Raw genomic sequence first — 20,759 nt, forward strand, 5'->3', positions numbered from 1 at the left:
TATAATAGACAGCTGCTATTGACGGCATCATCTGCCCCCAGGCCTTGTGCACTTACACCTAGTGATATCAGATTGCTTTCTGGAAAACCATCCAAACAGGGCGCACTCCAAAACTTATTACGGTTTCCCATGAATGCTGAGGTATTGACAACACGGACTTCACCTGCACCAAACGCTGTTGTTTAGATGCAGAAAATAGCCTGATTTGATGTGTTTTCGAAAGAGCATTCGTTTCTTGCTCTTTCTCTGTCTGTCGCTCTTTCTGAGGCAATGAGGTGACAGAGATTCCACCGTTTCACCTGGCTCAGATGAGATGTTATGATCATCTGCTTTCTAGTCTCAGCTTCATCGTTTTGTTATAATTGTATAGGTTCCATGTATAGCTCACTGTGGCTTTTCACTCTCAGGGTTTGCTTCAGAAAACTGACAAAAGTTGCAAATTGGGACGTATAAGTAACATGTCCCAACTACCTCTTTTTTTTTCTTAATGCTTCATATTTATACAGCTGCCCTGTAGTGAAGGGTCCATTTACATTTTTCAGAATATATATTAGAATATATGTTTAGAATATACACTCACCTAAAGGATTATTAGGAACACCTGTTCAATTTCTCATTAATGCAATTATCTAATCAACCAATCACATGGCAGTTGCTTCAATGCATTTAGGGGTGTGGTCCTGGTCAAGACAATCTCCTGAACTCCAAACTGAATGTCAGAATGGGAAAGAAAGGTGATTTAAGCAATTTTGAGCGTGGTATGGTTGTTGGTGCCAGACGGGCCGGTCTGAGTATTTCACAATCTGCTCAGTTACTCGGATTTTCACGCACAACCATTTCTAGGGTTTACAAAGAATGGTGTGAAAAGGGAAAAACATCCAGTATGCGGCAGTCCTGTGGGCGAAAATGCCTTGTTGATGCTAGAGGTCAGAGGAGAATGGGCCGACTGATTCAAGCTGATAGAAGAGCAACTTTGACTGAAATAACCACTCGTTACAACCGAGGTATGCAGCAAAGCATTTGTGAAGCCACAATACGCACAACCTTGAGGCGGATGGGCTACAACAGCAGAAGACCCCACCGGGTACCACTCATCTCCACTACAAATAGGAAAAGAGGCGACAAATTGCACAAGCTCACCAAAATTGGACAGTTGAAGACTGGAAAAATGTTGCCTGGTCTGATGAGTCTCGATTTCTGTTGAGACATTCAGATGGTAGAGTCAGAATTTGGCATAAACAGAATGAGAACATGGATCCATCATGCCTTGTTACCACTGTGCAGGCTGGTGGTGGTGGTGTAATGGTGTGGGGGATGTTTTCTTGGCACACTTTAGGCCCCTTAGTGCCAATTGGGCATCGTTTAAATGCCACGGCCTACCTGAGCATTGTTTCTGACCATGTCCATCCCTTTATGACCACCATGTACCCATCCTCTGATGGCTACTTCCAGCAGGATAATGCACCATGTCACAAAGCTCGAATCATTTCAAATTGGTTTCTTGAACATGACAATGAGTTCACTGTACTAAAATGGCCCCCACAGTCACCAGATCTCAACCCAATAGAGCATCTTTGGGATGTGGTGGAACGGGAGCTTCGTGCCCTGGATGTGCATCCCACAAATCTCCATCAACTGCAAGATGCTATCCTATCAATATGGGCCAACATTTCTAAAGAATGCTTTCAGCACCTTGTTGAATCAATGCCACATAGAATTAAGGCAGTTCTGAAGGTGAAAGGGGGTCAAACACAGTATTAGTATAGTGTTCCAAATAATCCTTTAGGTGAGTGTATAGAGTGTATAGTATACTGATATTTCCCAAAAGTAGCTCTTTACAGCATGAGCTACATTTATCATGCAATATAGCCTATACAATTTCTAAAAAACAAAATTATTTTAAAATACAAATTAATCCATAAATAAAAAACAACTCAGCCCCAAAATGTATTTATTTATTGTTAAAGGACACATTTTAAAGCAAAAATTTACATTTCTTGAGTGTTGCATAGTATAATTTTTTTAATAAATTAAATCTCGACTTTTTAATAGTACAAAAACTGACAATAATTTGTTATTAATAAACATTGTCTACATTGACTAGTTTTCCAGCAGTAGACTGATAAGGAGAAACCAGGTCTGCCAACAATAAATCTTTCCAATATAATTATTTCAAATTGTGGTTTGACAATACATTTGGAATGTGTTTGTAAAGTTCTCTTTGGATCAGTTAAACATGTTGCGCTGGAGGAGGGGAAGGGTGTAACTCACACAATTTACACATATACAAACACACAGGGCCTGCGCTAGAGAGGAGGCTCATAGAGGAGGCTCAGGAGAGAGTCTGTTTGCCATGGGCTGTGGCGTTAGCAGGAGAGCCGGGCTGTCGGGGGGCTTGTAGGCCTCCTGGTTCTGTACTGAATTAGGAGATGGAATAGGGGTATCTGGGGATGCTGAAAAAAAAAAAACAGAAAAGCTATAAAACACACTTAAAGTAGCTTGGTATGTCATGAGCAAATTATTCAAATTCAAATATAAAAATAATATCAAGTAAAATAACACTGTTTCACTAATGTATGATGTCTGGTCACTGACACTGACTATATTTATGAAAGGATAAATAAAAGAAAAATGTTTACCCATCTGCTGTGAGAGTGCAGGTCCTGGTATGGAGCTAATGACTATAGTCTGTCCTGTTAATGGAGCCTGAGGGTGACCATTGTGATACAAGTGAGGTTGTTCTGTGCTTAAACCTGCAAAAATAAATGTAATTACTGAGTTACTATATAAAAAACAGTGTTCAAAAAGTAAGTAAGCCTACAAAACTCATATTTTGAGCGGTCAGCTCAAATTTGACAGAAAAATGTCAAGTTTAGCACATTCATCTGTGCCTGTTGCATCACATCCATATGTAAAGAAAAGAAGGTCTGGCTATATGGTGGCAGATATGCTACAGTACTTCTTTTAATCACAGATGGTGACAGAGATACCAAAGTTACATAGTGAACATTTGAAGTAATATCAGCCCTGTCCCAAATGGAACCCTAAGCCCACGCAATCTTCCTCCGTATCCACACTTTCGTGACATAATGTCGGGAAGAAGTCTGCTTTTGAGCTGACAACACAACTGTCTTATAAATGTTGTTTCTAAACACTCAAATCATGACAAAAAAAAATCATTTTTCAGGCCGGACCTGCCAATGCGCATGTGCAGTCATAAGCGCGCATCTCAGAACACTGACTGTTCTCCTAAAGGCAGCAGCAGTGACGCAATGACTTTTCTAATTAGCGATTGGCTCTTTTATTTTGAAGGCGGGACTTATTCTGCTATATGTCGCACTTTCATGAGTGCACCGTCTTTGTATGTCTAAAGTCTTTGGTAATATTACACCAGCATGACATTTTTTATTTCAATTCATATTTCAATTTCACTTTATGGTAACACTTTATTTTGATGATCCCCGTTCTGTTGACTAAAAGCAACTTGGCAACTTCATGTCAACTTACTTTAATTAGAGTATTAGTAGACTGTCTGCTTAATATCTGCTAACTCTTTATTGTGATGGTCCTCCTTCTATAAGTTAATAAGGACTCCTTAATAAGGACTATAAGTAACTTTGCAAGTATCTCAACTTATTTTAAAGGGGTCATATAATGGCACATGCACTTTTACAAGTTGATTGTACTGAAATGTGTGTTGGCAGTGCCTGTACACAACCATCATAAAATGATAAAAATCCATCCAGTGTTTTTTTTTTAATCTTCTTATATGTTTTCCCCTCTCTCAAATTAAGCCGTTCGACCATGTGACGTCACACGGTCGGACGCCCCTCCCACGATTGTTGATTGACAGCAGCATTTCAACACAACTGAAGCACTGTCTATGAGCAGAATGGCTTCTAAGCGATTGTGGTGTTCTGTTCTTGGATGTAATTACGAACATAGCAGTCATTTTGATGTTCCTAAATCCGAACCGCTGAAGACGCAGTGGCTGAGTTGGTTTTCGAAAGGAATATTCCCCACGATCAACGTCAATGCTCTCATGTGTGCGCGAATCATTTCACACACCAGACTGCTTTACAAAGGAGGGTCAGTAACGTTATAAAGCTGGTTTTGCTAAGAAGCTGCTCCTGAAAAAAGTATCGGTACCAACTATTCGTGTTCCTGTTGCACCTCCAGAAGAAGAAGTGAGTGTAACGTTTTATTAACCTTTATATTAATCTTTATATTAATCTTTGCAAATCGCTTGCTGCACGCTTCACGATGAATGCGGCTAAGGTTTACACTCAGGGTACATTACGGCATGTTTTCTATGTACGACGTTCTCAATAAAATTCATAATCCCACGTTTATAATGAACAACGCGTTATGGTTATTGTGTTATTATTACAAACGGTGTACGCACAGAACAGAGGGGTGGGGTGAGCAAAGCTCATTATCATTTAAAGACATATGCACTTAAACGGCGTGCTGAAAACAGAGCTGTTTTTGACCAGGTAAAATTAGTGTTTTCTTACAATACTAATGAGAATTTTTAATTAAAGTATATTACAAACTTTTAATTTAGACCCTAAAGAATCTTATTAGCTTGTACAAAAATGGCATTATATGACCCCTTTAACCCTAACTCTACCAGTCTACTAATACTCTAATGAGAGTTAGTAGACATGCAGGTAAAACGTTGCTTATAGTCAACAGAATGTGTTAAAGGGGCCATCAAAATAAAGTGAAATTATTTACTGTTGGAACTTCTTCCAAAAATTGTCTCACATCCAACAGCATTCACTGTCCCGCATCAATACAATACATTACAGTACTATAAACACCACTTGAAACAAATGACAATTCATAAATACATAAGTAAATAACTGGCTGCAATGCAACAAATTAATCCTTTCTATTTTTTCCTGAACCCTGAGGCCTACCTAGACCCCCAAAATGTAGGACGGGACTTGATTTTGTTCCTTTTGGAATTGGATTGTGGGATCGTTGTTGTTTGCCACTGCTGCGATCTCATGTGAGCGACAGGGCACATGAATTTTTTAAAAATAATGATGTGCATGAATAAACCATTTATAATGAATATTATCAAGTCACCAGAGAGTAGTCTGTCATTTACACGGGAAAGATTAAGATATTTTGATGACATTTTTTTTTTAGAAAATGAAACTTGAAGCAATATGCATGGATCTCAATAAGATCAATAACATTTAGAAAATAGCTATGGCGAATCCACATGATTTGACGTAGCATTCATGTCCGTAGCATAAATTATGTGCCAAAATGTTATACTTGATGTTAAGTGTTTGATCAAATCCATAATGCTAATTATGAGCAATAATAATAGTAATGTTTCCTTTACATGCTTTAGCTAGTCTAATGTCTTAATATGGTATACAGCACATACATTATTTTGCCTCATCATTTTACATTTTGCAGTGTAATATGCGGTATTATAAGAGAAACATCAAACACACTTGTTTCAGAATAAAGTACCTGCTTTCACCTAATTTAAAAAATGATCATGAAGCATTTTTCCGCTTCAAAAGCCCATGCAATTGAATGCTTCATCTCATACTCACCCCCAAGAAGCATCTCCTGCAGCAGGTTATCTATCTTGGCAAGACCAAAAAGCTTGATAAACTGTAGCTGCTCAATCATCTGCCAGGTGATGCTTTGCAGAGTAGGAAGCAGCAGCAAAAGCTCCCCGAATCGCCCACGCGAGTCATACTGCCGGTCATTAATGTAGTCTTCCAGACTCATTTGAACCTGACAGCGCATCGCCTTGATCTTAGAGGGGTCTCTTAAGCTTTTGGCGTCTAGAAGAAAAATAGTAACATGTATGGCTGTGTTTTAAGATAGATATTAAGTGTTAAATTAATATTCTGTTTTATTTGCATATACCTGGATCAAAGAACACAATGGCCTTTAGAGCTGCATATTCATTGTCATCAATTTGGATGTCCTGGAAGGGTAATACCAGTTCATCCAAGACTCGGTTAGATACGCGACCTATTTCCGGCTCAGGGCAGTTTCGATGGACAACACAGCCATTACCTGCAAGGAAAATAAGAAACAAAAGATCCGCTCGAGTTAGTGTGTGTGTGTGTGTGTGTGTGTGTGTGTGTGTGTGTGTGTGTGTGTGTGTGTGTGTGTGTGTGTGTGTGTGTGTGTGTGTGTGTGTGTGTGTGTGTGTGTGTGTGTGTGTGTGTGTGTGTGTGTGTGTGTGTGTGTGTGTGTGTGTGTGTGTGTGTGTGTGTGTCTACAATTATGTTGAAAGGTGAAAATGACTTTCTATTAGAAGTTACCTAGAAGCAAGATGTCTTTGTATGGCATTGACCTTTTGGCCACACCCAGCAGAAGGTGCTCGCCAGCATGAGCACGTAATAAACTAACCTGTAAAAAAAATTAGGCCTGGTTTAACAGTTTTCTGTAAACCAACTAAACCACAATGAAATGTAATGACAATATGCTATACTATAAGGAAATGCTAAAAAAAACACACACACACACACACACACACATACACTACTGTTCAAAAATGTTTGGTCAGTATGACTTGAGTTGAGCTTTTGAAAGGAGCCTCTTATGCTGAGCAAGGCTGCATTTATTTGATCAAAAATACAGTAAAAACTATTTCTATTTTAATATATTTTCATCAGCAATTACTCCAGTATTCAGTGTCACATGATCCGTCCGAAATCATTCTAATATGCTTAAGAAACATTTCTTATTATTATCAATGTTGAAAACAGCTGTGCTGCTTAAAGGGATAGTTCATGTTGAAATTAAATTTTGGTATGTTTTAGCTTACCTCAAGGGCATCCAAGATGTAGGTGTCTTTTTTTCCGCAGTAGTTTCAATTTTGATATTTTTAGGTCAAACCGTTTTTGTCTGTCAGTCATATAATGTAGGTCTATGGTCACTATCTCAAAGAGCATGCACAGAGTCCAAATTAAACAATTCCCCATCGTAAGTACACATTGATGGCCTAAGACACAAAACGAGCGGTTTGTGTGAGAAAACGAACAGTATTTATATCGTTTTTACCTCTTATAACACAGCCACGTCAAAGTGATCTGAGGGTGCGAGCGCATCCTGGTGTGTGACGTGTGCGCAGACTGGTGCATAGATATATACACTAGATGTCACCTTGTCTACGGCAGTTCATTTGAACGAATGTCTTTAAGGCGACATCTAGTGTATATGTCTATGCACCAGTCTGCGCACACGTCACACACCAGGATGCGCGCGCGCCCTCAGATCACTTGGACGTGGCTGTGTATAAGAGGTAAAAACTATATAAATACTGTTCGTTTTCTCACACAAACCGCTCGTTTCGTGTCTTAGGCCATCAATGTGTACTTACGATGGGGAATTGTTTAATTTGGACGATGGGGAATTGTTTTAATTTGGACTCTGTGCATGCTCTTTGAGACAGTGACCATAGACCTGCATTATATGACTGACAGACAAAAACGGTTTGACCTAAAAATATCAAAATTGAAACTACTGCGGAAAAAAAGACACCTACATCTTGGATGCCCTTGAGGTAAGCTAAAACATACCAAAATTTAATTTCAAAGTGAACTATCCCTTTAATATTGTTGTGGAAACTGTGATAGTTTTTTTCATTAGTATAGGAGATTCAAAAGAACAGCATTTATTTAAAATTTTAAAATTAAATTTTTAGGGTGAACTATCCATTTAAATAGAAATATTTTCGAATATTATAAATGTCTTTAATCATTATAGTATATATAAAAATGTATTTAGAATGGACTTGATTTTTAGAAACAAATAGTGTAATTATTATCTCTACCAGCAGAGGGCTAACTGGGCAATCCTAAAAACATTTGACAACTTGCCTACTACTTTAATGCATTAAAAACGGCTAAAATTAAGTACACTACCATACAGTAGACCTCAAAGCTAATATACATGAACTAAATGCCATTTTTATCCTTTAAGCTCATAGTTAAACATCGGAAGGTTCTGCATGTTCAATAAGAATAAACGCAATTCGGGGAAATCCGAAATTTAGAGCAACACAGACAGCATGCTAAATGGAGGCTAAACCAAGTCAGCCATGAGAATAGCAAATATTGAGCTTCGGTGAACGGCCCTGCAATTTAACCCAAGGGCCTCCCCAATTAGCACAGCCAGTGTTGCTTTCCAACGGCCATTACCTGGTCATCAAGTGGCAATTCGCCGAAGGCTGGGATGTACTTAGCCCACTCTACCAGAACAAGCAGCTGTTGCTTCATAGATTCACAGACGTCACTGATAGTGGCTGATTTTTTCTCTGAAACATCAGCAGGGTCCATTGGGCTGGCAGCGTTGATCTGCTGAGAGACAAAAGAAGAACTGAATTTACAGTGTCCTCTAAAAATGCTTTCGCACAGGCTGTTGCCTCTCTCGGAGTAAATTCACACAGGTACTCATGCAAATAATTAGAAATGTTGATGACACTGACTGACTGATGCTCAAAGAAAGCAACGCTCATGCAAATTACAGTTGTTATTTATCTCTCTTTGATATTATTAACTACTGAGCAGAGTAACTGTGATGAAACCTCTCTTCCTTCTTTAATCAGCCCTGTCGCTGGTTAATTTTTGTCTTTGGTGACTATTTATCTCTAGCAGAATGCATTAAACCCATACACCTTTGCTATAATTGACAATCATGCCAATGATTTATTGCTCAAAAGCAATAAATGTTACCGCCGCAGATACCGTAATATGCATGTTTTTCATTTTCCGTGTCTCTGCCCTTTTCTGCTGATATTCTTTCTCTTTCTTTTTGTGTGTGTGCGTGTGAGCGTTTCGATTAACCTTGATAGGACAGTTTACCTGCTGCGAGAGAGCTTCAGCATGAGCGAGGGCTGTGATTGGCGGCAGATCATGTGAGTCTTGCATGTTCCTCCTAGAGCTGATACGGTCCCGCTCATTCTGCACAGCTTAAAACAAGCACAAACAATTTTGCTGATTAGTGAGCTAATAACAGTTAGGAGTTATTACTGATTAGCCAAGATAATGGGTGTGTTTCTCACGCTTATTTGCAGAAAATCACACCGCCAAGAAATAACACACATGAACAGCCAAGAAATAAGGGGTTCACTGGCAGAATAAATCGTTCCTTCTAATGTATCTTAATGTCATTAAACATATAAAGAGTCAAAAATTACCTTTTCGCCACATAATGATGAAAGAATTGGGAAAATTTGCCAGCCATAAATATTTCCTACTGGCCATGTTACTGTATTTTGCATTACTTTACTTGCATTATATTTTTAAATCATTTTATAAATACTTTTCTCTATGCAAACATAATTATTTTGATGTTTTTTTGGATACTTTGTTTAAATTATATTGATTTCTACTGGCAATAGCAGCTGAAAATAAATATACTGTCCTTACAAAAAATGAAGAAATTCCTTCTCAGAAGAAATGAGAAATGATGGTGAGCAAATGAAAAAATAATGCATGACTGTCGTACAAAACCCTGCATAAGCTAGAGGTAAAACTTTAACTGACCACAGTCCTGAACAACGTGTACGCACGGAAAGTGAGGTGGAGAGCACATGATCGCCCATCATAAAAGTCTAAGCCAAGGTTATACATCCAATAAACTAAACATCCTTGTGTAATCAGGGCAAGTTTTATGGCATCATCTATTTTACTCACTTGAGTTCCCTCTTCCTTGTTACTCCATGAGATGTCTGTTCAAGACTGTGGGAAATGGGAGCATTTGTGGGAAAAATTGCATGCATATAAAATGTTTACCTTCTTTCTTCATTCCAGCTCGAAAGCATTTGTGAAGTCTGCAGAAACGGCACTGGTTCCGCTTATCTTTATCAACAACACATTGACGATTAAACCTGCCCAAAAGAAGAAGACTTTTTTTTCAGAAGAGCAAACACCATACTTTGTAAACACCTTGTTAACATTACAGCAATAAATTAGATGTATATATGATGTATATAAAAAATAGTCTTGGTGGTTCTGATTCCAATTTCACTGAACAATTCCAGTTCCTTAGTCATTCCTTAACGATTCTCTTTTCATTTCTGATATAGACATGACAGAAGTAACAACTTATGGTTCAGTGAATTGGTGTAATTCATTACACAGGTTCAGGACTGATTCGTGAGTCCATAGAACCAACTCATAAGGGGCACTCAGTTGTGAATCAGGTTATACTGTTATAATAGTATATACGCTTTATAATAGTAAAACAGTCGTTCCCATTAGTGCCCATTAACGCATTAACTAACAATATCTAAAAATAAGGTTACACTTTATTTTAAGGTGACATAGTTACATTGTTCTTATTAAATAAGTACTGAGTGTATTAATTAAATACATGTACTTACTATAGAGCAATGGTTAGTGTTAGGGTTTGATTTAGGGTTAGTTACATGTAATTATGCATAATTTACTGTTATTACTATAGTAAGTGCATGTAGCAAAGTGTAACTACGTCACCTTAAAATAAAGTGTTACCAAAAATAATCCAAACGTTTGTTACAGTAATTATTAACCTTTGTGAGTTCATAAAAATACAACTGTTCATTGTTAGTTCACGTTAGCTCAGGTTCATTAAAGAATATACAACATCTGATATTAATAATGCATTAGTAAAAATGCTGAAATTAACTGAGATTAACAAATGCTTCAGAAGTAGGCCTATTTTCATTGTTAGTAACTAATGTTAACAAATGGAACCTTATTGTAAAGTGTTACCATGGTAACCATTAACACAACAGAATGTCATTAAAAACTGTTTTCTTTAAAAATTATTTCATTTCTAAAGAATCAGCTCTCGATTCCCGTCTAATAAAGTTATTGTAAACGAAACTGCTTTAAAATGCTTAAACTCAAAAAACCTGACAACTAATTTAAATAAGTTTAAGTAGGCTACTAAAATTAGTCAAACTGAAATAAAAAAAATAATTATGTATAGTATATATATAGTAATGTAATATATACTATGTTATACTAAAATAACACTGAACACATTTTCTTTCCACCATAAAAATGATTTTCAATACACAATATTTATTTTACAGCGTACCTGCAGGAGTAGACATGACTCTTCCTGATGCTCCGGCGGAAGAAGCCTTTGCAGCCATCACAGCTAGACGCGCCATAATGTTTACCTGTGGCTTTGTCGCCACAGATTGCGCAGTTGGAGCTCACGCCATTTTCTCCTTGACTGATGCTGGGCTCTGTCGGCATGTTTTCTGTGAACAACAACACGGACAGTCAGGATTGAGATCACCACAAAACTGTTATTGCCACCTGAACACTTTGGTTTGAGTTGCAAAAACTGTTCATTCAGTCAAGTGAGGGCTCAATGATTCACTTGGTTGGCTTTTAGATATTTCATGTCTGTTGTACATCCAGAACACTAAACAGAGGAGATCTACTGCTGCTAAGCTTCTAGATGCTAAGCTAAGCATGCTAATTCAAGCTAGACTAACAAACACAGAGCCTAGTGAGTCTCATAAAGCTACAGCACAACACATCTATCAAATCTCAGCCTTTTTACTCGGTCTCTCGATCATAACTACTAATGAGGGGAATAAGGAAGAGTTCTGCATAAGTGAACAAAGGATGCTCATCCTAAAAGACCTTCTAATGCAACAGAGAGTGGCACCCTTCTGTTCATATAGACAAGGATGAGAAATCAATCATTCCTTTGTGCATCCAAAATCATAACATTTCAACAAAAGAAATTCAGCAGGGGACTTTAGCCTTTTATGCGCTGAGACTGATTGGAGCCTCCCGCTGTTGTAGGACAGACTTAATTAGGATTAGCCTCTGTTTTATAGCATAGACAGACACTCAATGGAGATTGACATCTCATAGATAAATGTTAATGTGGGTTGAAAGCAATCTCTTCTGATTTAGTTGATTCCCAAAGTGATTCCTTCTCATTTCAGAATAAAACATCATTTGAATGCAAAGGGCACGTGCGGTCTCGACTCGGAGAGAGGAAATTTCTTCCTGTCGGCTGTTTGAAGTATTTAGTTTCAGAGTAAGGTGTTGCAGAACTTAAAATTAAACAATGAGAAATGGGTTGGAAAACTATTTCACTGCATTCATGGCTAAAGAGACAGATGTCATCATTTACTCACCCTCGTGTTGGTCCAAACCTTGCTTTCTTCTGCAGAACACAAAAGAAGATACTTTGAAGAATATTGGTAGCCAAACATTTTGGTGACCATTGACTTCCATAATATGGATTTTTAAAAAAACATTTGAGACATTTTTCTAAATATATTCTTTTGTGTTTCACACAAGAAAGAGATTCATACAGTTTTGGAACGATATGAGAGTGAGTAAACGATGACAGAATTTTTATTTTTGGGTGAACTATCCATTTAAACACAGGATTGTTAAAAAAAAAGCTGAAAGAAGACCAGACATATATACAAATTAGCTGAATGCGGCAAACAATCCATCTCAAACTCTTTCCTACAATGTATTAAATGTATACTTTGCATGAAAACATCAACTCAAAATGTGAGTTTTGTTTCTTTGCGCAATTTAATATGGGAAATCAATTTAAATTTGTAAAACATTAGTTTATCTATTTAATCATTCATTCTTAAGTCAAGTTTCAGTTCCCAGCATGCTTTGCGTGGGAGTGGACTGGTTGAGGATGATTCAGTAGTGTTTTTTTTATTTTTATTTTATACAATCAGTTAATGTAGATTTTACCACATTAAACATTTTTTTTGTCAGTGCTTACACTAGTTAGCATTTATCTGCAACAGATTCAGTCAAGTTAGTATGACAGATCTATGTGTACTGATTGGTTTAATTTTAGGAAAATCTGAATTAAGTTAATTATTTGTCTAGCTGTCCATCAGAGAGTGTGTGTTTGCCTTTAAATAGTTTCTATTCCAGTTATTTTACGACCTTTCTCTATCTCTGTGTTTAGATGTACTGTAAAGAACTGTAAAGATAACTGGGAAATCTCTTCAGCAATTTTATTCCAGCATTAGGTTAATGGAGAACCGAACTGGATAAATCACATCAGATTGTGATGACGAAGTGGTTAAGATATGAACCATGGATAACCAAAAGGGCCTAAGTTAGAAGTGGCAACATTGAACCCTTGACAAAGAAATTTCCCATGATGACCCAGTCCCTTCAGTAAATGTTCTTTTATTTATTTTTTAATAAAAGTACAAAATAGGATCATTGGACAAACAACCTTTTACGCTTCAAAATGCCCCTCCTCTTTTAACTTCATTGTTGTTCCTGCTTTGAATTAAAAGGATAGTTCACCCAAAAATGAAAATTCTGTCATCATTTACTCACCCTCAAGTTGTTCCAAACCTGTACGAGTTTCTTTGTTCTACTGAACACAAAAGAAGATATTGTGAAGAATATGGGTAACCAAACAATTTATGGGCCAACAGGTTTGGAACAACTTAAGGCTGAGTAAATGATGACAGATTTTTTTTTATTTTTTTGGCCGAACTATTCCTTTAACATTGAAGTAGCAAAAAAATATCCTAAACTTACACTTAAATACAGTATATCCCGTTTTGTCTTTTTTTCCCAACCTATCAACCCATGGCGAACCCTGTCTCTAATCCTGAGACTCAGAACTCTTTTCTCAGGATTTGAGTGAAAGCCTCTGTTGAATTTTAAACTGAATGGAAAGACTTTCAAAATAGTTAACAAATAGTTATCTCCTTTAGGAGGTAAATGATTCTGCTGGGACAAATCATTCCTGACAGTTCAGACAGCTATTAAACCAGCCATGACATGGCGCCTGTCCCCTCCAGTCATACCAAGCCAAGTTAACACCCACCTCAGTTAGAATTGACATTAATTCAGTAACAACACTATTGCAAACAGAAAATTGGACCAGAATGATCATACTAGTCCAAGCAGCATCAACCCCATCTGCTTCAAAAGTACTTCAAAACGTATTTTTGGACAAAACGCACAGCACTCACCACCACAATAAAGCACCTCTGCATTCTCAAAGCCCAGTGTGCTATAGGTCGGGTCTAGGCCCTCGCAGTAATTGGCTACATCCATGTCCAACAAGGATTTAGGGAGAGGACTTGGTGAAAACTTCATCCCTTCCTTGCTCCAGTATCTCTCAGTCGTCCTGGGACAGTGTCTCTAGGAGAGAGCAGCCTTAGGTTGACCATCTCTTCAGAATGCTGATTTGTCGTCTTCTAAGACAAGGGAGGAGCCTTGGCCAAGACTCCTCACCTCCTTGCACAGAACTTATCTTCTCCCCTTATCCTATACTTATCAGAAGGATGAAGAGATAATAGTTTTCCCCATTTGTTCCAGAGTGAAACCAGAGGTTTTATTGGTGCAGCCCAAACAACAGGCCCTGTTCTCAGGCAAAATAACAGTCTTACAAAGTAATGCAACATCCCTTAACCAAAATATGGCAAAGACTGCAGGACAATAAATTTATAAATGCACATTATGAGAACTAGGAGCTTCCTTTTGTAAACGAGATGTTGTAAATCGATGGGGTTTTCTCAGCTTGGGATGAAGTTGCATAAATGTTATGCTTATTATAGGTTAATGCTTAATTAAATGTACACAATATTTAATAAACTAGATATCTCAGTTACAGCAGCTCTGTTGTAATTATATGATTATTATAGACGACTCAAATTCTGTTTTGCATGTTATTTAAACTATAAGAGAATCATTTGAATGCCATTTTTTCTTAAATGCATAGTTCACGCAAAAATGAAATTCTGTCATCATTTACTCACCCTCATGCCCTTCCAAGAACACAAAAGAATATATATTTTGGAGAGAAAAAAGTATTTATTTGTACAATGAAAGTCAATGGGGTCCAATGTTATTTTGAACCGCAGTGGTTATTTTGAACCGCATCTAATTTTGTGTTCTGCGGAAGAACGAAACGTATACAGGTTTGGAATGAAATGGCAGCCGATTAGGCAAACTGTCTGTCTACCTGACAAAAAAAAAAAAAAACTTTCTGACAAAATTAGAATAAAACATCACAAAAAAAGGACATCAGTGCAGCACGACAGCCCTATACAATGCATGTGCAAAGCCGTAAAGGAAACCAAACAAGTGTCTCTGGTCAAAATATAGTTTTAAAAACATTAAACTTCAATGAAATACTTTGCCATTTGGATCCCAAACAGTTTATTTAATTTTAGAATATCTATAAGTGTGAGAACGGTGTTTTTCTGTCGACTAAACTGCCTTACTTTACTAAAATCTACTATAGAGAGTCAAACAGAATAGCACCATTACTGTACAAACAGAGCCTACAACAAAAACAGAAAGACAACAAAATATGAAATAAATCAGACTTTAAATATTTGACATTAGATTCAGTAAGCACATGGATACTCTGAGGAAACACTGCACAGGTTACATTTTAACTTCAACAAACAATGTTTAAATGAGGAAGTGCTCAAATGTTCACGTGATAAGAGTTTTGCTATGAGGGCATCTATTTCATGCCCTCTATTTTCAATACATTACATTACACACTAACAAATCCAATGCAGAGAGGGGAATACTTTACTTAAAACCATACTGCAATGTACTCTACATTAGTTGATCTATGGTACAATTTCAAAAGAAAAATAAATTCAAGGTCAAACTAGAACTGTTTAGAAGTAGAATATCACCCCAGGACTGGGGAGAAACTCGCAGTATCCATGTAGTTGGCTACGTTCAGTTTTGTATTTAAAAAGCCTTCTTATAATAAATATAATACGTTTAATACACTTTTACGTATAATAATAGTAGTAAGGCATATTTGAATGAAAAATGCAAAGTAATTATTTATAAAGCAAAGATAGCCTAACTGAGAACGTAAATGTGCTTAGATTGGATGTAGCATATTTTAAACCTTTTTTTATAGACTAGCTATAAAAAATAAAATAGTAATAATTACGAAAAATAATTGTAAATATAACCACTGCTTATTTGTGCTCACAAATTAAAATCATTTACATTTTTGTTAACAAGAAAAAATAAAAAAGACGCGAACGTCGACGTCACAACCTGACGATATTTTCTTTTCCCATGTAACGTTAGGTTAGTAGTAAGGAACTCTTTAAATTCCTACATTCCCAGGTAAAATATAGAAACAAACGGTCTAACGAATATTTTTTTCTTTAAATGACCCACAATTCAATGACCGCAACTCAAAACTAGGCTATCAGGTCTTACCTTCTCCACGTCCAACTACGATTTGCATTAATCCACCAAAACCCAAACCAACATGGGTCAAACTTTTATGCTACTAAATATGATGTTTCGATGTTGGCAAATTCGAGTACATGAAGTGTTTAACATGTCATTGGATAATACGTTTGGTGGTGTTGGGGGAGCCTCTCATTAGATCGATTTACTAAACAAACTGAAAGTTGGGTGGAGATGTTAAACAGTAACTAGCCCCAATAAAACAGAAGACATGAATCGTGTTGCCTTTGCGTGGGTTCACGACGTCAAGAACACGGACATACAGTAACGTTAGGCTACGAAGCCTGTACACTAGTAAAAGAATTTGAATTTAGCCTTTAATGTTTAGCCTAATACGAATACATATCCTATGTAACAGAGATTTTTGTATTTTTCATCAAATACATTTAAAAACAACTTGCTTATAAACAATTTGGCTGAATAGCCGAAATCATTGTTTTACAGAATTATAATTTTACCTTTCAACTAGCCAACCTCCGAATGGGTCTTTGACGTTCTCCAAGTTTACCAGAAGAGGGCGCCAAATCTCTATTTTTCTGTTTTTCAATGAGAGGTCGAGCACCGGTTGGTCATTGTTTTATAGGCTATAATTGAACACAAGTCCACGTTTTTAAACTCATACATACACGACTTCTACATAAGTCTAAATCATCCCAAGAAATTAAACCAATTGACGCGGTATCACTCGCGAATTGTAGTAGCGGCTCAAGCTGGTTAAGTTATAGGCCTAAATAACTGGAAAAAATTCTTTGAGGTATTTTAAAGTGACAGTTCACCCAAAATTTTAAACTCTGTCATCATTTACTCTCCGTCAAGTTGTTCCAAGCCTGTATAAATTTATTTTTCCTCCTGAACACAAAAGAAGATATTTTGAATGTGGGTAACCAAACAGTTGATTGGATCCATTGACTTCCATTGTATTTTTTTTTTCTCCATACTATGGGCCCATCAACTGTTTGGTCACCCATATTTAAAAAAAAAATCTAAATATCTTATTTTGTGTTCTGCAGAAAAAAAATCCATACAGGTTTGGAACAACTTGAGGGAAAGTAAATGATGACAGAATTTCCATTTTGGGTGAACTATCCCTAGGCCTATTTAAAATTTAAATTGACATTTATGGTAATAGTAGCCTACTTTTTGTAAGCTTCCGTCTTTCTTTCCATTTATTTTTATCACAGCTACCACAGTTAATAATTAGTAGCCTATAGTAATTTCCTTTCTAGCCCTATTATGACACAATTGTGAAACATTTTAGTTGAAGTTTTTTTTTTTTAAAAATGTTACTAGTTTCACAACGTTCAGGGAACATAATGTTTCCAACATTATGCAACGAAAATAGAACAAAATAGAAAGTTCCCAAAATGTTACCAAAACCAAAAAAAAAAAAAAAACTTTTTTAAAACATTATTTTGTTTAACTGGACGTTTTGAACGTTTAGAGATCATTTATAAATCAACGTTTTCGTAACTTAATGAATGTTAGCTAAACGTTCTTAAAACTGTTTTTTTTTTTTTTTTTTTTTGTCAGCTGGGGTGCTCATTTCGGCTACCTTGATTGTCACCGTATTATAATTATTACACTCGTTTCCTGTAAGAACAGTTTCCCATTTTTTCACAACTGCAGACCCTGATTGATGGTCAATCCAGAGCTTTAGGTCCAGCACGCCTGACACACGTTCTTCCCTGTGAACGTTAACATGTCGAAACATGTCAGTCCCGTGATGGCCAGAAACACCTCATTTATCGCATGAAGATCTCGAGTGTTTTTCAGATATTGCAGCCGGAAAAGGTGGTATGGTACCAGGCAGGTGAGCAAGATAAGTACAAAGATGAGGTTTTTTATTTGGACCCAAAACTCCTGCTGGGAACGACTGGCCTGTCCGTACTTGCGTATCATAACGTGCAAGATGATCGCCTGGATGCAGGTCTGAAGACCCGACACACTGATAATAAAGATGGAAAGAATCATGTTCAGGACGTAGATGGCAGTGTTCTCTAGCATACTTTGAAATCTGAAGCATTGTGTTTCATCTCTGCTTTCAGGCGATTCGCGGCCGTATTGAAGCAGCACGAGAGGTAGCATGATGAGCAGAAGTAGGAACCACACTAAAGCGCTCGCGCCTAGTGCGTGTAGCCTCCTGTAAAACTCAGTCCGTTGCGTTTTCTTGTAGTATTGCAGGAAACGAAGGGTAAGAATGATGGTGTAGATGGTAAACACCATGTATATGTGGATATGCACCATGGCGCTGATCAGTTTACACATCCCCGGACCCAGGTCCCAGTGTAGATACGCGAAATAGTAGATTCTGAACGGCACGGTGAGCAGGAACAGAAAATGTGCGACCATCAGGTTCAGGAAGGCGATGGTGGTTAACGAGCGAATGTTGGCTTTTAACAAGCTGATCATGAGAAATAAGCCTGTGATGCCCACCAGAAGCACGACGGAGTAGATGATTATCAGGGTGATTCTGTAGGGCTTTGTGTGGTCTTGGGAGACTGAAGAGGTGGATGTCACTGCAAGGCTGCTGGTGCTGGTGCTGGTGCTGGTGATGTTATTCGTCGTCATGGTCCCTAGAAAGAAAACATACTGGAAGTCAAACTCAAAGAAGAGTGTGATAGTCATTTAACACGTGGAAAAGACATCTGAATGGTTTCTGGTTTAGTTAAAGTCACTTTTACATTGTAAAATGTTTCATTTTGATCACGTGTAGCCTATGTTCCACAAAAAGTTCCTTTGATGTTATGAGTTTTAAGTGATTTAACTCATAATTAATTATTCAAAGAGATAGAAAAATAATGCAACAATTCAACTTAAATGGATAGTTAACCCAAAACTGTCCTTCCAAAACTGTTTAACTTTCTCACTTCTGTTGAATAGGCCTTCATAAGATATTTTTAAGAATGCTGGTATCCAAAACACACACATTTCTCAAAATATCTTATTTTATGTTCACAGGGGGGAAACAGAAAGCCACATAGGCTTGGAAGGACACAGGGGTGATTTCTATTCGGTATTACCATAAGGTTCAATTTTAACCCCATTAGTTAACATGAACTAACGATTATAAAAAAATACTTCTGGCCTTTATGAAAAGTATGCATTAATCTTATCTAAAGGTATGCCTATTACTAATACAGTATTCAAACCACAGCTTCTGTTAATATTATTTAATTGACCTGCAGCTAACTTTAATTATATGAATCATTGTATTTTTAAGTAACGTCAACAAAGATTAAAAAATACTGTAACAAATGTATTGCTGTTAGTTGATGTAAGTTAACATGCATTAATGTTAACTAATAGGACCTTACTGTAAAATATTACAAATTACAGTGTTTTTGCAGTGTTCTGTAGAAACAGGTCAATAAAAAGCTTATGTACGTCAACATATTTTGTTAACCCTCATTGCATTCCTTTAAACTTTAATTTTGAATACTTTGTGTAAATTTGAGCTCATTTGAATGTGCCATGCCACAATGTAGCTATACATTTTTGGTGGTTCTTTTTCCTTCAGAAAGACAAGTGAAAGCTAGACATTTCAACTATATTTTACTACACAGTGCATTTAAAATGTTAAAATTAGTTAACATAATAAAAATTAACAGCTTAATGAGAGATCGAAGCGAGATACGTACCCTCAGAACAAATAGACATAAGTCGGAGATGCAGATCAGATGAGGAAGTAAGGTAATGTGTTTGTTGCTTCTGCTGCTCGTTCAGTAACCACTATTTTAACACATTCGCTGACGAGGAGGCCGGACTTCTGGGTGTTTTATGATTCACACAGTTGCACATTTGACTCTTCAGTTTAGGCGGCCAACCTCAAAAACAATTAAAGTCACATTGCCAACCAACCACTCTGTTGTCGGTTTCAGATTCCAGTTATGATGAAATACTGCAAGATCACAGCCATCTAGCATTTCTTTTCTTTATATTCTGAATGTATTGTAATAGTGCTTCTTAAAATGATCTCTTATCAGAAATTGCAGGTATCAAATCTTAATATCACTCCATTCCTGTGTCTACACTTCAGCTGAAAAGGGAGGTTTGTGGTTTTTGGTTTTCCCCAGCATGTTTGTCACAGCTGCAGGTGGGTGGGTTGCTGGGCGAGGTGGAGTGGGGGGTTAGGGTGGTGCTTAAGTATAAAGTTATTATATGATATTGTTTTTTCAAAAAAAAAAATGTAACAAAATATAACAATATATATGTAAGAGAACATATGTAAGTAAATCAATTTCTGTATGTGTCATAATGTTACATTAATGTAATGCATATAATGGCAGTTATGTTTAAACTACACCACTGATCAAAAGTTTGGGGTCAGTAAGATTATTATTATTTTTTATTTTTTTTTACATCTCTTATGCTCAACAAGGTTGCATTTATAATACAGAAAAAAAAGAAAAGAAAAAAAAGAAAGAAAAAAAATTATATATATATATATATATATATATATATATATATATATATATATATATATATATATATATATATATATATATATATATA

At 36.7% G+C, this 20,759-nt stretch overlaps 2 protein-coding genes across 2 annotated transcripts; both read right to left on the reverse strand.

The window, feature by feature from the left end:
- Positions 1–1,937: 1,937 nt before the first annotated feature.
- On the reverse strand, positions 1,938–16,384 carry hnf4g (hepatocyte nuclear factor 4, gamma). Its single transcript, XM_081353108.1, has 10 exons — positions 16,215–16,384; positions 11,077–11,245; positions 9,786–9,880; positions 8,853–8,959; positions 8,190–8,345; positions 6,309–6,396; positions 5,905–6,057; positions 5,583–5,819; positions 2,640–2,753; positions 1,938–2,453 (listed from the first exon to the last, which is right to left on the reverse strand). Exons 1-10 carry the CDS (start codon positions 16,240–16,242, stop codon positions 2,320–2,322), a joined length of 1,281 nt encoding a protein of 426 aa, XP_081209234.1. The 5' UTR covers positions 16,243–16,384; the 3' UTR covers positions 1,938–2,319.
- Positions 14,816–20,285, reverse strand: gpr141 (G protein-coupled receptor 141). Its single transcript, XM_081353107.1, has 2 exons — positions 19,886–20,285; positions 14,816–18,820 (listed from the first exon to the last, which is right to left on the reverse strand). The coding sequence occupies exons 1-2, from the start codon at positions 19,902–19,904 to the stop codon at positions 17,901–17,903; spliced, it is 939 nt and encodes a 312-aa protein (XP_081209233.1). The 5' UTR covers positions 19,905–20,285; the 3' UTR covers positions 14,816–17,900.
- Between the last annotated feature and the right edge of the window lie 474 nt (positions 20,286–20,759).

Source organism: Scardinius erythrophthalmus (assembly GCF_964197995.2).
Source record: "Scardinius erythrophthalmus genome assembly, chromosome: 22".
NCBI classification, from domain to species: Eukaryota; Metazoa; Chordata; class Actinopteri; order Cypriniformes; family Leuciscidae; genus Scardinius; species Scardinius erythrophthalmus.

What these genes read in the sequence shown, in the direction of transcription:
- hnf4g (XM_081353108.1), bottom strand. Translation starts at nt 16,242, where the DNA reads ATGCAAATCGTAGTTGGACGTGGAGAAG. An exon ending in CATTGTGTTCTTTGATCCAG is followed by an intron (nt 5,820 to 5,904) that starts GTATATGCAAAT and finishes TTTTTCTTCTAG; the next exon opens with ACGCCAAAAGCTTAAGAGAC. An exon ending in TGCACTCTCACAGCAGATGG is followed by an intron (nt 2,454 to 2,639) that starts GTAAACATTTTT and finishes TTTTTTTTTCAG; the next exon opens with CATCCCCAGATACCCCTATT.